At 39.3% G+C, this 20,886-nt stretch overlaps 1 protein-coding gene across 18 annotated transcripts in view; it reads right to left on the minus strand.

The window, feature by feature from the left end:
• The window catches only part of LOC127578488 (dedicator of cytokinesis protein 4-like), a 719,988-nt gene that overhangs the window by 524,166 nt on the left and 174,936 nt on the right, over positions 1-20,886 (minus strand). For all 18 annotated transcript variants that reach the window (XM_052030584.1, XM_052030581.1, XM_052030587.1 and 15 more), the window contains exons 24-28: positions 19,140-19,267; positions 14,655-14,789; positions 10,051-10,149; positions 7,875-7,969; positions 5,069-5,144 (exon numbers count right to left, since the gene is read on the minus strand). In XM_052030584.1, coding sequence (XP_051886544.1) covers positions 5,069-5,144; positions 7,875-7,969; positions 10,051-10,149; positions 14,655-14,789; positions 19,140-19,267 — 533 coding nt within the window. The remainder of the gene's footprint in view (positions 1-5,068; positions 5,145-7,874; positions 7,970-10,050; positions 10,150-14,654; positions 14,790-19,139; positions 19,268-20,886) is intronic.

Raw genomic sequence — 20,886 nt, forward strand, 5'->3', positions numbered from 1 at the left:
ATGCATGCTACATTCAGTGACCAGTGATCCTATGTGTTCAGCACGATATTTGGGCACCACCGTGCTTAAAAATAGTAAAGACAAACCTGTAATGGTGACAGTGACTCCTTTTGAGAATCAAAGAATTTAAATTCATATCCCATGCAAAGGCTCAAATTCTACTTTGATGGTTGTATCTGTGCAAATTCAGAAACTGGAGACAGCACTTGAATTATACTGCAGTTCAGTAGCTTCCACTTCAGGTGAGTGGGTGATTCAATGCAGGAGTAGCGCTGTATTAATTCTAGGGAAGAGTATGCATCACAAAGCACAGTGAAACCAGCTTACATAAACTCAACCCACAGCCAATGTCTGAGTTTACATACTCCTCCATCTGCCTGGACGAATTGCTTACAACCAGATTTGCATGGATTGTTAATATCCTGATCGCAGTCTACATCCCACCCCAGTCGGATGTGAAGACTGCACTCAATGGCCTATGCTCTGTAGTCAACAGCCTTGAAACAGGATACAGAGGCCCTCTTCGTCATTGCTGGTGACTTCAACCAGGCCAACTTCAAGAGTGTGCTGGCAAAATACTACCAGCACGTCTCCTGTCCCACCAGGGGCCCAAACGCCCTTGACCATTGCTATACAACCATCAAAGATGCCTACTGAGCCACCCCCCACCCACACTTTGGTAAATCAGACCACCAGGCTGTGCTCCTCCTCCCTGCATACAAACAAAAGCTGAAATGGGAGGATCGAGTGCAGAAAGTCATAGAGTGCTGGTCTGAGGAAACAAATGAGCTTCTACATGACTGCTTTGAGTCAGTGGACTAGTCCCTGTTCAAAGACTCAGCTGTCAGCCTAGATGTCCACCATCATGGACTTTATCAGCAACTGCGTTGAGGACTAGGTACCAAAGAGGACAATCCGGGTATTCCCAAACCGGAAACCATGGATGAACCGGGAGATCCACTCCTTACTGAAGTCTAGGACTGCAGTATTCAAATCAGGTGATCTTGACCTATGGAAGAAATCGAGACATGACCTCCATAAAGCTATCAGAGATGCCAAGAGATAATACTGGTCCAAAATCGAGTCCCAGACTAGCCGTCAGTGTGACAGGGCTTACGTGGTATAGCGGGCTACAAAACAAAGTCGGGCAGCTTCGCCAACAACAGTGCATCCTTTCCCCATGAATTTAACACATTCTATGCACGTTTTGAACAGAAGGGGATTGGAATGTCACCACCTACCCCGACAGCCTCCAATGCACCTGAACCCACAGTCAACGTTGCGGACGCAAGGTCAGTCTTCCGGAGAGTGAACCCGCAAAGAACATCTGGCCTGGATGGTATCCCTGGCCGTGTCCTTAGATCCTGCATAGATCAGCTGCTGGGGGTATTTGCAGACATTTTTACCCTCTACAATCTGAGGTTCCCACCTGCTTTAAGACCACCATCATCCCAGTACCTAGGAAAAACAAGGTAACATGCCTTAATGACTACCACCTGGTGGCTCTGACATCCTCCATCATGAAATGCATCAAGAGCCTGGTCATGGCACGCATTAACTCCAGCCTCCCAGACAACCTCGACCTACTGCAATTTGCCTTACACCAAAACAGGTCTACGGCGGATGCCATCTCCCTGGCCCTATACTCATCTCTGGAATATCCAGACAGTAAAGACACCTACATTAGACTATTGTTTATTGACTACAGCTCTACCTTCAATACTATAATTCCAAGCAAACTCATCACCAAACTCCGATACCTGGAGTCAACACCTCCCTTTGCAACTGGATCCTTGACTTCCTGACCAACAGACCGCAATCAGTAAGGATAGGCAGCAACACCTCCAGCACAATTATTCTCGATGCTGGTGCCCCACGATGCTGCATCCTCAGCCCTCTACTCTACTCCCTGTACACTCAAGACTGAGTTGACCAGATTCTGCTCTAACTCCGTCTCCAAGTTCGTAGATTATACCACCGTAGTGGGCCGTATCTCAAATAACAATGTCGGAGTATAGGAAAGAGATAGAGAACTTAGTGACATCATGCCATGACAACAACCTTTCCCTCAATGTCAGCAAAACAAAAGAACTGGTCATTGACTTCGGGGGGTGGGGGTGCAGTACACATGCTCTTATAAACATCAACGGTGCTGAGGTCGAGAGGGTTGAGAGCTTCAAGTTCCTGGGAGTGAACATCACCAACAGCCTGTCCTGGTCAAACCACGTAGATGCCACAGCCGAAAGCTCACCAGCACCTCTACTTCCTCAGAAGGCTAAAGAAATTTGGCATGTCCCCATCAACCCTCACCAATTTTTATTGATGCACCATATAAAGCATCCTATCCAGATACATCATGAGTTGGTATGGAAACCGCTCTGCCCGTGACCGCAAGAAACTGCAGAGAGTTGTAGACACAGATCAGCACATCACAGAAACTGTCTATGGACTCTGTCTATACTTCTCACTTCCTCAGTAAAGCAACCAGCATTATCGAAGATCCCACCCACCCTGGACATTCTCTCTTCTCCCCTTTCCCATCAGGCAGAAGATACAAAAGCCTGAAAGCACGTACCACCAGGCTCAAGGACAACTTCTATCACAATGTTATATGACTATTGACAGTTCCCTAGCATGATAAGATGGAGTCTTGACCTCACAATCGACCTCGTTATGACCTTGCACCTTATTGTCTACCTGCACTACACTCTCTATAGCTGTTACACTTTATTCTGCATTCTGTTATTGTTTTACCTTGTACAACCTCAATGCACTGTGTAATGAATTGATCTTTATGAGTAGTATGCAAGACAAGCTTTTCACTGTACCTCAGTACACGTGACAATAATAAACCAATTCCATTTCCAATCTTCACATGCAAAGCAGTGCTCTGAGAAGTGCTCAGTGAACTAGTTCAATAACCATGGGAACACGTCAGCAAATTTTTAATTTACCCCACTTGTACTCATCTCCACATACAACCAAGACACTGGTGCACAAGATATAGCCTGCAAGAACCTTTTTTTCCCCCCTTGACTTTCCTGCACCAGATCTTCTTACACAGCAGTGTGTACCAGGTAAATGGGAGACCCAACTTATTGGCTCAATTTTTTTTTCCATGCTAAACTTTTAACACTCCAAGCTAACTACCTAAAACATAACTGTTTTATGGAATTTTGCATGCCTGCTACAACACAGATCCACAGCATATTTGGTAATTAATCAATGTTCTAACGAAAGGTCTTCAACCTGAAATGTTAATTCTGTTTATCTCCCCACTGAAGCAGCCTGACCTGCTGATTATTTCCAGTATTTTCTGTTTTCACTTCAGATTTCCTGCAGTTTTTTTTATTTATAATTAAACCTGCCAACAGCCAGCTTGCAACTGCCACATTGTCAGTTCAGGAAGCACCAACACTTGGGGTTTGCATATTTCAAAAATTCAGTGGCAATTTAATGCTTGTAGTTTGTTCCTTATCTCCAAATAATCACCTAAAACTGGAAATGATGAATTAATAATCGTAAACTATTTACTGTCAAGCAGAGATCCAGCAAGGCAGCAGCTGGGGAACAAAGGGGACAGCCCTGATCATTATCAAGATTGGGTGGTCACAGGAGGAACTCAGTGAGGTAAACAATCTGCCATGGTCACAGAAGGGCAGACCAAGCATGAGGGGCCAATTGGTCTATTTCTATTTCTATGATCTGATGCCTCAGATGCTATCAATGATTTGAAGCATCAGAGCTGGAGGATGCTTCATGAGTGGGGAGGTGAGACCAAGGAATTGCCAGAGTGGTGTGTCCTGAGGGTTGCTGAGGGAGTTGAACGGGAGTGGGGCAGGAGAAGGCAGTTTTGTTTGAGGGGCTGGAGGTTAAACATCCCTGTTTCGAGCTTGGTGAACAGTCCTGGAATAATACTTACCTGCTGGATTTAGCCATTTTCTCCTCCTTTCAGCTCCCAGGTTTCCCAGAGTCCAGGAAAAACCAGTCTGCAGTTGTCAAGCTCAAATCACTAATAGAGTCCAAGGCATGGAGGATTAAAAATTGGCCAATAGGCCCCTCAGGTCTGCCCTGCCATTTAATGATGACAGGTAATCTCTTACCTCACTGAGATTGAGACTTTCCTGCACTAATCTCATATCTCACAATCCCCTTATTATCTAAAAATCTATTTATTTCTGCATTGAACATACTCTGCAACTGAGCCTCCACAGTCCTTGTGGGCAGGGAATTCCAAAGATTCACTATCCTCTGGGTGTGCAATGTTCTTCTTATTGCATGAGGATCCCTGGAATTCGCTGCTCCTGGAAGATTGTGATGGCCTGTTCATTGAAGGTATTTAAAGAGGAAGTAGGTACATTTTTGAAAGATCAGCGAATTGAGGGCAATGTGATATCAGCACAGAAGAGGACTTGAGGCCTAGGGCAGATAAACCACGTTCATATTGAATGCGGCGGCAATCTTGAGGGGCCAAGTGGCCCACTCCTACTTTTATTGCCTTGTGTTCTGTCCTGAATGGCCATCCACTTATCTTGAGGCCTTCCCCCTGCTTTCAGTCATTCCAGAAACAAGGTAAACATCATCCCTCCATCTACCCCATCAAGTCCTGTGTAAATGATCAAGTCTCTTTAATCATTTACTGATAATTAATTACCTGCCTCTCAGGGGCAGATTACTTGTACAATTCCAAACTTTCCCCAAGTAAATTTAAGTAGGCGAGTTTGGAATGGATTCCTTTATTAACCACTGGAACAACAGTCCTTCTCCATCAGCCCTTCACCCATCCTGAACAAGCTAAAATTGCTCTTATAAATTGTTAGCTGTCCCAGCAATATTACTTCCAATGGAATTTAAGTCATCCCCTTGAAGCGTCTCATCACTGGAGCAATATCAATGAAAGAATCATCCCTAAACAACAAGAACATAGTTATTTATTACGATATCTGCTCAGCAGCTAAATGAGCCAGATCGAGAAGAGCAGAAGCCAAAATTAGGTCAACAATGTCAAAACGCACATTAGCCAAAAAGCAGCAAGCCACAGAGTGTCATCCAATTAAAATCACCATACCTTGAAGTCAAAGCTTTCATTTAGAAAGTTCTTTCTAAGTGCATCTGAGAGATACAGAATCGTAGTGATGATCACACTGAAAGAGGAGAAAAGCAGGAGTCAGCTCCTGAATTTGCATACTCAATTTGCAACATTGAATTTTAAAGAAAAATATTGCATTAACCTGCAGCCGTGTCATCTTTCGCATTGTAATCTGTGCTTATATTTGTTGAAATAGGTAGGTATATCCCTTGTTTACTAACAACTAGTGAAATTTGTATTATACATCTTTCACTTGCAGTTTTGAGCAGAATGTTCATTCTTTAAAAAAAATGATCCACGCAAAACATCGCTAATGAATAGGTCAGTCGGCAGGAAAAGCTCTTGATTTCTCAGATTTGTTGGGCCGCCATTTGGCAACCCCCCAAGCAACAGTTCTGCACAATCCCTCCAGCTCCAACTCTACTGCTTCACCTGTCTTTTAAATGAATCTCCAATTGCATTGCCTGTTTTTCTGCTCCAATATTTACCAAGGAAAGATTAAGCAGAAATAAACACAGAGAATGCTGGAAATACTCGACAGGTCGGTCAGGAAACTTCTGTGGAGAGATATACTCTAATGAAAGATTATTGACCTGAAAGGTTGACTCTCTTTTCCTCTGCAAGGACGCTGTTGGACCTGCGCAATATTTCTAGCACTCTATATTTTTATTTCAGGTACCAGGATCTGCAATGTTTTGCTTAAAGATTATGCAGCTTCTTTGTTGAGCCGAGTTCAGGCAAAGGAACTTTTTGTCAAGTTGCTATGTTAGTGTAAGTAATGGAAATATAGGCTTTAAGAGCTGAGATAAACAAGAGTTTTCTTTTCCATTTATGAAAAATGTCAAAACTTATCCTGAAGTTATAATTCCAAATAACCGAATTTCAAATTCTATCACCACCTCAATCAAAGTGGCCTCTTAAGACTAGGTATTAATTTTAATAAATGTCATAGCTTTTTAGGTCTTGGCTGGAGGTTTGAGTTATTTCTGGATAGCGGTCTTTAGGAAGAACTTAGGATCTTGAAGGTGGTTTACTAGAAGAGATTTACTTGAATAGTATCCTCTATGAAGTACTTCAGTTTTGCAAAGAATCTGGAGAGCCTGTGGTTGTTCTCCTTGGATGCTAAAAGCAGATTTAAAAGGGTATTGGAATCAGATTCAACAGCAAGGAAATTGGATAAAAAAAAGAGAAAAGCTTAACAGTCACAATGAAAGAACAGGAAGAATTGAAAAAGTCCAAAGGGGCAGCACATGCATGCATGATTCCATGCTGATGGATATGCTTCACTGGTGGGTAAGGAAGAAATTACCATTCAGACTCCTTCCAAGGCAGCTACGAGAGATATCACTCATAACTCAATGCTTTTAGGGTCCGTTGGATTAAAAGGAATTTGATGCTACAGTCCAAGACTACAGAGGTCGAGTAGGACACAAAATTACATACGGTGTACAACAGACTAGTTGTTCAGCCCAGTTGCACCCCATCTGCAAATGCTTCAATTACTTTCACCTTGTGTGATTAACCAGCTTCCCTTTAATGCTTGCACATTCGTCACTTCAACTACTCCTTATAGTAGGGTTCCAAACTCTTATTTTTCTCTAGGTAAAAAAGCAGTCCCTGAATTTCCTATTTGATTTATGAGCAACTATCATAGACTTGTGGTGACTAACTTAGTCTCCCATAAGTAGAAATGGTTCTATTTTTCCCAATGCATACTTGGAGGAAATTTCTGCTTTTCCAGTTGTAAACATCAGCCAAGCTGTCTGATGCTTCCATATAGTGCAGGGGTTGGGAGAGTTCATAATGATGTAAAGTTGCATGGCACCAGCACTACTTTGAACTGGACACATGTTTTTAAATCATCAGAAATCGATGCCTGAGGGGCACCATAGATAACAGTGCAGGAGCAGAAGAAAGAGCCACTCAGTGGATTAATAACAATGGAATTGGATGACCATAGTGCCAAGCAGAAGGTCCACCATGGAGAGCCTCCGGAAGAGGAATGTGTGGTCATCTGTGACAAAGGTTGCAGGCAGATAGATAGGACAAGGTAGATGGTTTAAAATTTTCAAAAAAAAACTTGAGATACAGCCAGTGACTTTGAAAAGAGCCATTTTATTATTGGGAGTGAATTCTGCTTTTACTTACTGCCTGTGCAGTAAACAGGCAGAGCAAATTATCCACCCATTCTGGAATCTGCTTAATTTTTCAGTTAACTGGCCAGATGGACAAGATGAAAATGAGCCAAAATGTGATGCCTTCATGACTGTAAAGCCCTTTAACACTATTCACAGGAGCAAAAGATACTGGGGTATATAATAGCGAGCTTCCTCTGAAATACTTCACATAATGAATTTACAATGTATTATTACAAATAGTTTTCATTAGTGGGAACTTTCACTTCATTCTGGTTTGTGAAGCTTGTTCCAGGATATATTAAGGAGAGTAAATCAAATACTGTATATTTATCAGGGATGAGATTATAAAGTAGCTCTAATTTAGAAACGTCACCTACCTTTCTCCTTAATTCTAACATCTCCTGTCCATTTTCCCCAGAGAACTCCAGGAATATGAAACTCTATTGTGCTAATAGGAAACTCATATCTGAAATTCAACCTCTAAAATCCAGAAGGTAATAACTATTCTGGATGGATCAAAGTTGCTCTCAATCATTTAACTGTAATGAGCAAAATGTTTAATGTAGCATCAGTGCTCAAGAGTTTAGATCCTTCAGTCATACAAACACTGCCACAATACATGATGCACCTTAAAGTATAGATCTTACTTGTTTGTAACCAAGCGCATTATCGTCCAATCTTTAGGAAACATCTCTGGCCTTATTAGAATTTTAAACACTGTAAAAATCTGCAGCAGAAAATCCTAAAAAAAAAGCAAGCATATTAATTTCAAAGTATTATATCCTACTAACCCCAAAATGACCTCTTGTTTTATCAGGGATCCTTGGTGACATACTCATCAAATGTTGCATGATGTCAAGGAACTAATGGAATTCAATATTTTTTCCCTGTTGGACTAAGGCTGTGATGAGGACTAGAGTAGAGCAGCCCGGGCAAAACCTTAACTGAGTACGAGCGAAGTGAGCAGATTATTAGTAAAAGCTGCGTGATAGCACTGTTTATGGCACCACTGCTGAAGGCAAATGTTGGACACATTGCTCTCAACTTTTGTTGTTACATGGAGTGAACAGAATTGGCTGAGTAAGTCTTCTGTGCTATTGGGGAAATCTCAGGGCGAAGCTGAAATAAATTTTATGTATATCTATATCTATCTATATCTATACCTATATATACGTGGCGCTTTTGGCTGAAGATGATTGCAAATGCCACAGAGATATCTTTTGAAGGGGGAGGGGGAAGTGATCATGATCCTTCTTCATCCCATTAGTTTGTTTAAATTTATTTAATTACCCAGCTCTGTTCAGGACTTGATGTGGCAGAAATGCAGAGTTTATGACATTATTTGTGGGATCACTTCGCTCTGCCTACAGCACACAGTTTCCATTGTATTGAATGTGTGTTGTCTTCTATTGCAGCTTCACCAATGGGTGACCTCATTTTTTTTTGGTACACCTGATGCTGGTCCCATTTGGAGAGAGTTTGTGTACTGCTCATTGAACCCCAGCTTTACATTACTGCTGGGGAGTGAGAAATACTAGAACTTGTGGTTGCTGATTATGATGGAACACAATTCTGCTGCTGCCCACAATGTCACACAGCTGCTAGATCCATTCTTGGAAATAGTCGATTCAGTCACTGGTAGCGCCACACAACACAACTGAGGATGTCCAATGTGAAGATAAGACTTTGTTGCCACAAGGACTAATCACTCACCAGCACCATCATGGCCAAATGTCACAATGACACCAAAGTGGATGAGGAAAAGTTTTTCTCTTTGGAATTGTCTCACCACCTGCTGAGGGACCAGACTGGCAGCTGTCATTCAGGAATTTAACCAGCTCCATCTGCAAAAGCAACACACAAAATGCTGGAGGAACTCAGCAGGACAGGCAGCATCAGTCCAGATGAAGGAGCTCCACCTGAAATGTTGACTGTCGATCTCCCTCCATGGATGTTGCCTGTCCTGCTGAGTTCCTCCAGTGTTTTATGTGTTGCTCTAGATTCCAGCATCTGTAGTGTCTTGTGTCTTCAATCATTAGCATTGCTGAGTTACTCATGATGGATGTTGGTATCTCCAGCTCATAATAGTGCTGCACTTAGTGCTCTGTGCAACTCAGAGGAATATTAATTCATCAACTGAAGGAAAACAATAGATGATAATTAGCACGGTATTTCTTTCCTCAAGTTTAACCTGATACCTCATGTTTTCATGAGGACACTTTGGGCATTCCCTCCTAACTGAATGTCACAGGCCTGACATGTTTGGTGGGTCTATTATGCCAATGAGTCTGGACATATCCAGTGAAGGCCATGGAATTAACTAGGCCATAGGCTGAAAGCTCTGTGTGCCTAAACTATGTCAGATTGTTTCACATATTTGCATAATAGTGCATATCCTCAGATGTCAGTAAGGAGCATTTTGCAGGAAGTGACAGGGCTCAGTGGGATTTTATTGTGCCTTTTATTTAAATAACTGTATTCATTGTCCTCTTCACTCCCTTGGTATCCTTTGTGCATTTCCAGTCTCTCCTCTCCCCAATGTCACTTTCCCTCCTATACAATGGAATATTTCTTTGTTCATTGCGCCTCATTTGTATTGTTCTTTAATATTTGATTGTTGATTTAGTTATCTTTATTTGAAGAATATCTCAAATTGAGTCAAAATTAGGTACATTGAAAAGGAATATAGTTCAGATTCTAAGTAGCTTCTGAATGCAATTATTATAGACCAGTAAGGCAAAAACAGTGTCACTCAAACATTTATTCACTGCTCTGCTAATTGGCAGATCAATGCATTTGTTCACAAAAATGCAGCTGACTCACCCTGAGATCATCTTTGCTGGTGAAGTGCTCCAGAAGTTGTTGATAATGTTTATCTGTCATTTGCCTGAGCAGAGCAAGCAGACAAGCCACAAACTCCCCCTGTCAGAAACAAACAAAAACAAGTTACCAGTCCTACAGGCATTTAGGCATTAACAGTGTCAGCATTGAGGTGTGTGCAGTATGCTCAAAAACATACCACCTTATACTTGAGAGACTGGATAGGCCGGTTTTGTTTTCTTTGGAGTGGAGGAGGATGAGGGGTTTCTTAATAGAAGTATATGAAATTATGAGCGGCATAGATGGGGCAGACAGTGAGAAACTTTTCTCCTCAGCAGAGGTGTTGATAACTAGAGGGTATGAGTTGAAGCCACTGATAGGAAGATTTAGATGAAATTTGAGGAAGACATTTTTTTAACCCTGGGTGAATGATATCTGGAACACATATCTGATGTGAGGCAGGTACTCTGTCAACGTTTAAGTACTACTGAGATGAACACATGAAACCCCATGGCACACGCTGAGCGCTGGAAAATGCAGTTGGTATAGATAGGCACCTGATGGCCTGCACAAACTCAGTTGGTCAAAGGGCCTGTATCCATGCTGTATGATTCATGGATGGGCTTTCAGATTTAGAGTCCAGCAATGTGAAATATATGGCTACAATGGACAGTGAGGTATTAATGGAGGACTAAAATAAATTTTTATCTCATTCACAATTCGACCGTCTGCCAGAATATGGACTTTGTACAATCCAACAGCACAGAAGGTCATTCACCCCTTTATATTTGTTGAAGCTTTCTGAAAAGGTTTCCCATTTGTTTCCACCTTCCTCAGAGGCTGCAAATATTTCCTTCCTTTCAAGTAACCTGTAGGCCCAACCCAGATTAGAGCACAGAAATGGTTTAGTAGCTGCAATTCCAGGTGAGATTGAAGGAAGGCAAGAGGACCTAAGCATCATGATTGGAGTAGTGTGCTCTATTTTTGATAGATTTTACGAAGGACTTCCAAATAACTGAACTAACGAAAACATCACATTTTCAAGATCTTAGTTTAGAGCGGCACTGACATCACTCTAAAAGCCTCTCTTTCAGTCATTTTTAAAGTAGTCTGAATCTTGTTAAGGTATGATTTTACATGGGTCCTGCTCACTCTAAAATCTTAGAGTGATTCAAAGATCTACAAGAGAGCTTTCATGTTGAGTGCCTGTGGGTTAATAGTAATGTAGAAATGAAAACACCCATCACTGGTGTAATGTGCGAATCACTGGCTGCTCTCATGTTTGGATGAAACTTGGTCTCTTCCAGTTCATCAAAAAAAACAATGAAAGACAGTGTCAGTGAGACCATCTAACATTGCCATAACAACCTCCTCACTCCTTGCCTTACAGAACAAGGGTGCAGAGTCTGACATGTGCTGTTACATAAATTGCTACCGAAACCTGCAAAAGGTTTAATTAGAAAACCATGAAATAAGCATATGTATTTTAATGACTTAAATGCTTATCAGATTTGATTCACAGAACAAAGTGCCCTTATTTTCACATTGTTCTGCTTTAACTAGGTTCCTAAAAGGATGGAAAAAAATATGATTTTCATTTGAACAAACAGCTTAACTATTTGAATGTCAAAGTATCAGAATGAAGGTGATCATTTTTCACCCAGCCACCAAGTTATGGGTTCACCTCTGATGAAAAGTCACTAACCTGAAACAGCATTTCTTTTTCCACAATGTCTGACCTACTGAACATTTCCAGCATCTTCTGTTTTTATTTTATATTTCACTCAATACAAACAAATCGTTATTGTCACATAATATTTCTAACAGGATTACCTAGTTTTTGCTTAATTGTACTGAAATTTAAGTCCATTTCTCATGTGATAAATACCAGTTTTTCCAGTGTTTTACAGCCCTAAATAGAAATGTAACCAAACAACATGAGAAAATAAAATATGAAAAAGACCTAATTCAGCACCAGGCAGGAGTATCCACATGCAACAAATTATTCCACATCCCCGCCCCAGAGGAAGGGGAGATATCTGGGGAAAGTATAATCTCACAAACAGCAACACAAAGTAGTTATTTTTTTGGTAGTTGCTTGAAGAAAGGCTGTTTTAACATGCTTGAACTGTATTTTTTAAGAAAATAATGCTTAGAGATCTTCATCCATCTGAACTGTGACATGATATCTCATTCAAAGGACAGCCTTATCTGAAATACAGCAATCCCTCACTATTGCACTGACATGCCAGTCTGGATTATTTGCTCATGTTGTTCATTAAGGTTTTAGCTCATAACTTTCAATTCAGAAAGCATCAAACTATTTCATCACATGAACCCAAGATAGTCGAATTGCTTTTCTTCTTTAGTAGGTTATTCTCTGCCAAAGGTTGATCAATGCAGAAACTTGGAAGGAGATAAATTTTCACAAATAACCTGGTGGTCCACTGGAAATGCACAGATACAGCACATACTTGCATTTAATTATAACCCTATCAAGATGTGCTTGAATTACATAATTGTTAATAATGTAAAATCATTATAGGCTCCATTTGAAATGCAACTTCGAATGATATTATAGGATTACGTAGGCCAATTCTCTATACCAGTGTTGGGGGGGGGTGGGGGGGGGGTTGGTGGGTGTAGGGGTAGGGGAAGGGGGAAGCAAAGCAACAAAGAAGCATGATGAAATGTGAAGTGGTCACATTGACATTTAGATATTTGGTCAGTTTCAACATGAAGACATAGCTAAGACAGCTTTCACTTTGAAATCTGGAGACCTGTCTAGTTTGATGTGAGAACATAGCTGAGACAGCTTTACAACCTTTGTGAATTACCCCAATGTCCCAGAGTACAGAACAAACAGATAAAGATGCCAGGATATAGACAGCGGAGACAGCCACCCTGAAAATCACAAGACCAGGAGGTTAAAATGATTATGAAAGCCAGAAGGAACCTGAAGAAATTAAAGTATATATAAGGAAAGTATTGGACTTATAGCCATATAATTGGCTGTAAAATCAAAGCAATGCCTACAAAGTATGCAAAAAATGTATAATAAGGTGCCTCATAGGATAATTGGTAGCTACAACTCTGGAGAATAATGCTAACAGAAGGAGAGAGTCAGGAACTTGGAGAAGAACTTGCCACATCAAACCCTGGCCAAGTCCATCTAGAGCGGGTAATATCTGAATACAAATAATGAGTCTGGAAGCTGTGAAAGTAAACTATTGTGTAACTAAAAGAAGTGTGAAACTAAGGAACGAAGTAATTATTTGAACTACGTGGTGAATCTTTGAATTGTTTGAACTACTTGTGATTAATGAAGTATAGTCATTTAGCGAAGTCATTTTCTGCTGTGGTTTAATGGGTGTTGAACTTCCACTGGTACACAAGTACTCTTCCTAAATTCCAAATTTTTTTCCAACTACATCATTTCTTATACACAATCAAAACAAGAATGCTGGAAATTCTGAGGTAAGTCAGCAGTATACGTACAAAAAACAGTTTCAAGTTGGTAACTTATCTTCTGTTAAAAGCTCATTGATGTTACCTCTGTTTCCATCAATACTGCTTGACTTGTTAAGCATATATGGTGCTTTTTTTTTTGTAGTTTTCACTTATTGGATTTTTTTTAAACATACATAATGAATGCTTGCCTTTTGTTTAAGTAACTAAGGAATTAAGAAAAGTGAAAATTAAGAGAACATATTTAAATTGGTGATAGCATAACATTTGTTCTGGTGGGGAAACTCAGAATAAGAGAACATAATGTTCAAATTTAAACTTGGCTATTTTGTAATTAAAACAGTAAGCAACGTTTCAGAGAAAAAGAAGAAGAAATCCAAAATATGTTCCTCTCCCCTCTCCACCCAAAAAAAACCATGAATTTATCAGATTTTTGTTGGACAAGTGAATCAAGGGCAATCAGGAAGAACAAGACAGCTGCAATCTAAGAATCTGTCTGAAAAAGCTTGAGGAGCTGAGCGGTCCACTCCTGTTCATGTGTTCCCACACAATCTAAAAGAAAGTTACTTCTCAGCTGATCGGTTGCTGAGTTTTCAAAGATTTCTTGTATTGCGGATTTCTTCTGTCACCATAGCTGGTATTTCTTATTTGATGTGAACCTGGCTGGGGAGTGGAAAGAAAAGAGTAGGAAAAGCAGGAGGGATATATAACAAAAGGAAGAGAGTAATGAGAGAAGTGCAGATAGATAAACACAGACAAAATAAATATAATTTTGTAGGTAGCTTTTTCCTCAAACTTATGATAGAAGAAAGTTTTGAAAATAAAAACTTAATAGATCTGAAACAAAAATGGTTAAGTTATACACAGTTATGTATTTTTGCAAAAATACAAATACCAGAAATAAATATTTTACAGTAATACAACACAGGCCTAAATTGTAAAAATCTATAACCAGGAAGTCCAAGTGCAAAGTTGTGGTGTGTATAAAATTTCATTTGTGATAAATGTGCAATCACATCAATTGTACCAATGAATGGCTTTAAGCTACTTTCATGAAAGGCTTAAACACCTAGTAAAGTGTGGAAAGAAAACTAGAGAAGTGTTACTGCAGAGACATTTACTTTTGACTGTATACTTACAGTTACATCCTGAAATTGCAAACGAATTGTGGGTCCAGAGGGCTGTGGCCTATTGCTGATTTCTAATATGGTCCTCAGCAGCATACCCAACAAACTGTCCACAAGCATATCCACCTCCTCTGAAACAGTTGCCTCCTATATGATATCAATTACAGCTGATGTCAAATACATTCACATTGTATTTACAGCACAGAATCAAGCCAGTTCAATCAAAGAAGTGAGTAAAAAGCAAACTTCTGGAGGAACTCAGTGGGTTGAGCAGCATCTGTGAAGGTAAAGCCATAGCCAACGATTCAGATTGAGACCAGTCTTGCTGCAGGATCTCAACTCAAAATGTTGACCATTTCTTTGCCTTAACAGATGCTGCTTGACCTGCTGAGTCCCTCTAACAGTTTGTTTTCTGCTCCAGACTACTGCATCTGCAATATTTTACGTCACTAGGAAGTGAGTCTTTTTAAAGTAGATAAGGCTTTGATGAGTTCACATTTCCAAGAAGTCAGTAAGTATAAACTGGTACTGTGTCTGGAAAAGGCAATGAAGATGAACACACACTGAAATATTAAAAAGCCCAGAGGGCTAAATTGCATTGTGTGCTCTTTGAAGGCATTATTTACAATAGTCTGTTGCATGAGATGCCTTTCAGTTTTTGTGTTCCCTCTTAATATGTGATTTACCCATTTTCACTAATTACTGTCAGATACAAATCAGTGCAAATTGGAAAATAATATGTTCTGTCAAAAGTCTGAGTATAATGCCTACTTTTTTTTTTATTATCGTCCAATGATTATCTACATTTGTCTGAAGCTACAAAGAGGAGATCACATGGGCAAAAGTAACTTTGTGAGGAATCAACAGATACTTCTGCCTTGCACTACTGTCCTCCCCAGCATAACATTCACTGCAGATAAAATAAAACTCCCACGCTATCACAGAGACATTGTACATTCTAAGTGCTTGCATTTCGCAGACAATCACACAAACTAGAATCAATCAATAAGGCCACACAAAAACAACGATAGTAGCTCAGGCTGTATCTCCAATGGAAGAACTTTTTATTGTGAAAGTTAAAATAGTTTGTTAATTTATAATGGAAGTAAGCTAGTACAAATCCTACAAACAACCAGTTATAAGAAAAATTTATTCTGTCCCACTTAAAGTCCCATTCTTACAAGTGGAGAAGCTCAAACTTTATTTAAGAAATCTTCCCAAAAAAATTTGTTTTTTTCAAATAACCAGTTGGGTCAATTACTTACAGGTACATCAGATTTTCTGGAGCATTTCTCTTTAATTTAATTGCTTTGACAAACTAATATCAGGCTTTCTCCCCATTCCTTTTACTTAAATGTCATAGGTCCAACAATTTAAAGAATGGCATACCTTCAGGCAAATACAGCTATGTACTTGCCACAGGTTTGACTGTTGACCCTGCCAAAGTTTGTGGAGAAAAGAGGTGATCAGTGATTTAAGTGCCTCTACTACAAGAGGAAGTGCAACTTGGGTACACGTCTTTCCCCTGGGGTCTGCACTGAAGGTAAATTGGTGACTTTACAGCCCCTATCCAACCAAGAAATGGAGATACATTGGGGGGGGCGGGGGGGGCGGCGTTTGTGGTGGTGAAGAGTAGTTGAAGCCCAAATGCCATCTTTTCTCACATTTCAGCCCACCACTCCAGAGTCATGCATGTACAGCCAATGTTCCAATTCACATTTGCCTAACTGCATCTTATTGCTTGAAGGGTTCTATGGGGCTGTTAAATGCATCCCAAATATTCCCAAGGTAGCTAGCCTTGAACTTGAAATAACAATGGTCTGGAAGATGCATAGGAGGTTTCATTTCTAAAAAGGCCTTCTCAGAAATATAATTATTGGATCTGATCTGTCCAGATCCTCCTGGCTTCAAGCCATCCAAATAATTAAAGGAGAAGCAGATCAGAGCAGCTGAGATTTTGGGGCCCACAACTCTATTTACCTGAACCTTGCTTGCAAGCTCTGCACAAAAGTGATTTCTTTTTTCCTGTTAAATTCAACAGCCTGTGCAAGATAATTATGCAGTACTGTAAATTTGAGTTACTCATCTTATAATTACACAGTATACAGCAAGATGAAACTGTAACAACAATCTGAAGACAATAAACCCCAAAATTAAATTTCAACATTGTCTCAATCACATTGCTTGGGGTCATACACTGTAAATTTGCTCCCACTTTGGCTCTGATTGCATTTTGTAAACTATCACAATTGTGTAAATACATTGCAATTTAAATTCCATTCATTTCTTGGCCATGCTTTGGATGAAAAACTTGGATACATCTCCCTCCATTTTCATTAAGTACTCAGCGCTCCCTAGATTATGACCCAGTCTTTTGGACACTCTGCTCCCCATAAATGCTGTACTGTAACCCCATTCTACTTAGATTCACTATTTGATTTAGTAATTATTTATTAAATTGTAGTTGCATTGATTATGAAGAGAAGTGGTTATGAAGACAGATAGTTGTGGGCATCCAAATGATGTGAATGGAAGTTGTCACAGTGTTGATGGATTTGCTGAATGAAGAAAATGACAAAATTTACGACAATTGAGAGGAAAATAAAGGTAACTGAGCCACAAGGAGAAGGTTCACATAAAGTATCAGGTAAATCCATGAGTAATTTATTATGGATATGATAATAAGAGTTCAGCTTATCAAACAGCAACAAACCATTGAAGTATTTAGCAACTGCAATTCAGGTGTAACAAAGGAATTTTAAGAGATTAAATGGGAGGATTTTAAGATTTTTTCTGGGAATTCTACATCACAGTAACAAATCTGTTTGGGTTGGGCAGTGAACAAACAATCATAAAACTGAAGGTAAATGTGAGAAAGGGAAAATGCAAAATAGCTCACATTGGCAGTTTAGTTAGTTAATTAATTATGATTGATTGCCTGGAAAATTTGGTACAGATTTGCTAACTGATTAAATAAACTTGAAGAGGATGAAGAAGTTATTGAATACAGTTTTACAGATTATTCCAGAGGGACATTGATCGATATCCATTGAATAAAGTTTAGACTCAAACTAAAAAAATAGTTTCAAAATTCAACCAATTGAGTTGAATTGCCAAGGTAAACTCTTGGCAAAATTTCCTGTTCATTCATCTAAAAATAAAAAAGATTGCCTAAAGAACAAATATAGCTTCATGGAAATACCTTGTGTGCTGAGATATAGTAGCAAATTGTACAGGAAATATGGCTATAACCCAATGTGTACTGAGATGTGACAGAAGTTGGGAGAAGAACCAAGAAAGAATATTACTGGATCTGTTGTGCCAACAAGATCCAATTCAACTAGTCAAGTCTCTATAACAGGTATGCATCCAGGAGAATTCTGAAGCAGGACTAAGCAAGTACCTCTCAAAAAAAAAATGAAGTATCTGGCAATAGAACAACATTTCAGTGCAGCCCTACTGGGGTCAAGACCAGCAAAAAGAACCAGCCATTATCTAGAGAACTTGTCAAGTATTTCTTAAAAATGGGGGGAGATATACTTAAGTTTTTCATCTGAAGGATAACCAAGAAAAGTGTGAAATGTAAATCCTAGTTTATTTGCATAGGTACAATAGTTTACAAAATGCAATCAGAGGCAAAGTGGAAACAAAAGTTTACATTGAATGGTTTGCTTGAGACTGTGCAACGAATGAATTGTGTGCTCAAACATTTTTATTATTGAATTCAGATTGCAGTGTGTTTAGGTGGCATCTTAAACGAGGTCTAAGATTTCACTTTATTGAAGGTGTTAATGTTCAGGATGAAAACTCCACATAAGGTCCTAGATGACACGGAGGATTTACATACCAAGAAAGTCTTTTTTTTCCCCAAAGCGAAGGTTTGGGAATCACTGGAGCACAGACCATTAGACAGGTGGGAGCTTGGATGTGATATGTTACAGGCAACCATGTTTTGGGTAAACTGAAGTCTAGGATGGAGATTCAAGACTGTCAGGTGAACATGGAAAAGGTTGAAACAACAGGTGACAAACACAAAAGTGAGAATTCCAGCAGCAGATACATGTCACTGAGGATGTGTAAGCAATTTATCTTTGTGATGGACAAAGTAAGGAATTGAAATTCATCTCAGGGTCAAATAGAACATTGAAGTGGTAAAGAGCCTGGTTTAGTCAGAGGTGGTGAGGTGTCAGAAGATCAATGATAAACATACAGATTCTGTAACAGGGGCTAAATATGATAGTTTCTGTCTTTTTAACAATTAGCTGGAAGAAAGTAATGGATTCAGCTTTTTTTTAAAAGTAGCATCTTAATGAAGCCAAAGGGTTTTATTTTTACAAGGAAGTGTATCCCAAATACTAACAGAAAACAACTGAAAATATTAAACTTGGTCATTACTTTATGAAGCAGAAACTAAGCAAGGCCTTTCAATGCCCAAATACCACATTTTTTAAAAAAAAGTAAATCTGCTTGTTGACCATGTATCACTTAGATACTCACAGTGCCATCCTTCTTGATGAGACAAAACATGGCGCTAAGGATGCGTGCACACATAATGAGATCCTTCTGTTCTTGCAAATGCATGTGAAGATGGTGAAGAACCACAGGTAGGAGAATGCAGCGAGAATCTAGAATACATTGACAGACAATAAGTAACAGTATTGTCATATTGATGGTCATGGCAATGCTTGGCATCTGAATATTTACAATTGCTGCTAGTGTGGCACTATATGCCTTCGTCCATTGAAAATGCAAGTTTTGTTTTTTATGGGAAATATTTTGCATCATATTAAAAAGTGTCATGTAAAGATGCATGTATAATTGCTAAATTTCTCATGTAAGGTTATCACTTATTTCTTACATAGCAATGCTGAAAGATTAGGCCAACAGTTGCTGCCAGTGGCCACCAACCAAGCACATTGATGTATGTTTTATGTATGTGAACCTCCTCTCTGCTGCCATCCATATCCTAAATGGCAAGGACCCATTTAGTAGTCTCGCATTATATTATCCCATCACAAGGGCCTTCCAGGAAACCAATGAAAAGAAAATATTGATAGCTAGCCTAGCCATGTCATGTCACCAACCCAGCTTTGTTAGCTGTCAAAATCTTAGGAAGTTTTTCTGCCTCTGAAACATCCAACAAGAATAGCAAATCAAAGAAACTATTACAAAGGCTTAAAAAATATTGAACTTTAGAAATATACATGTAAATACATAAAAACAAGTATCTGACATAATGAATCAGAATCAGGTTTATCATCACTGACTTATATGATGTGAAGTTTCTTGTTTTGCGGCAGCAGTACAGTGCAAAGACATTACGTTTATTCTAAATTACAAGTAAATAGTGCAAAAAAAACACAAATAACAAGTTAGTGTTCATGGACCATTCAGAAATCTAATAGCAGAGGGGAAGAATCTGATCCTAAATCATCAAGTGTGGGTCTTAATACTTAAGCTTTTTCCCTTGCAGCCACTGCTCTCTCTTTTGAAACAATGGACTGATTAAAAACCTAACATAGGTTCAGTGGGCAGATTGCCACAAGTTTGTATTCCATTTCTGGGCTCCATTCGGAATCTCATGCTGAAGCACAGTCTGGATATTGCTGGGAAAGAGAAGCCAGTAGTTTGGGACAATGGAATTCATGCAGGAATTCCAATTTGATGGCACATATGTAACCATAGTTTCTGTCACATCCTTGTTATATCTAGCCCGCAAAGCAAATAATTTCTTCCTGAAAGCAGATTTTTTTAGAGCTTGTATCTTTTAAAAGCCTAAGTTGGTGTCTTTAAAAAGTGCAGCATTAAATGCCATTAGTTACATGGCTTGAAGAATGATCACACCACAGTAGGCTTTGGGGGGAGTATTATATCTGGTGCTAGACTCCAACAACTTAGTGTACTTCTCTCCAATTTTGACCACATTATCAGAAATTTATCAAATAAATCTTATATTCCGGTTTGCACTGAGAAAATGTAGCACTCTCAGAGACAATTCCTTCTCCCAACCACAAATAATGTTACTCAGTAAATCGTTCTTTATAAGGCTACCCTTGCCTTTTGTGCTTTATATCAAGTACCATCAACTGTAGATATTACTGATGTGCTATCAGAAAACTAAGCTTGCAATTTGACCAGTTAAGAAACAAATGTGGAGGTGAACTTTATCCTTGGTAAATCCAACCTTGGAAGGTTATTAGGCTAAGTTTCCCACTTGAGGGTTTTTAATTTGTTTCATCTCAAC

Source organism: Pristis pectinata, chromosome 15 (genome assembly GCF_009764475.1).
Source record: "Pristis pectinata isolate sPriPec2 chromosome 15, sPriPec2.1.pri, whole genome shotgun sequence".
Classification (NCBI taxonomy): Eukaryota; Metazoa; Chordata; class Chondrichthyes; order Rhinopristiformes; family Pristidae; genus Pristis; species Pristis pectinata.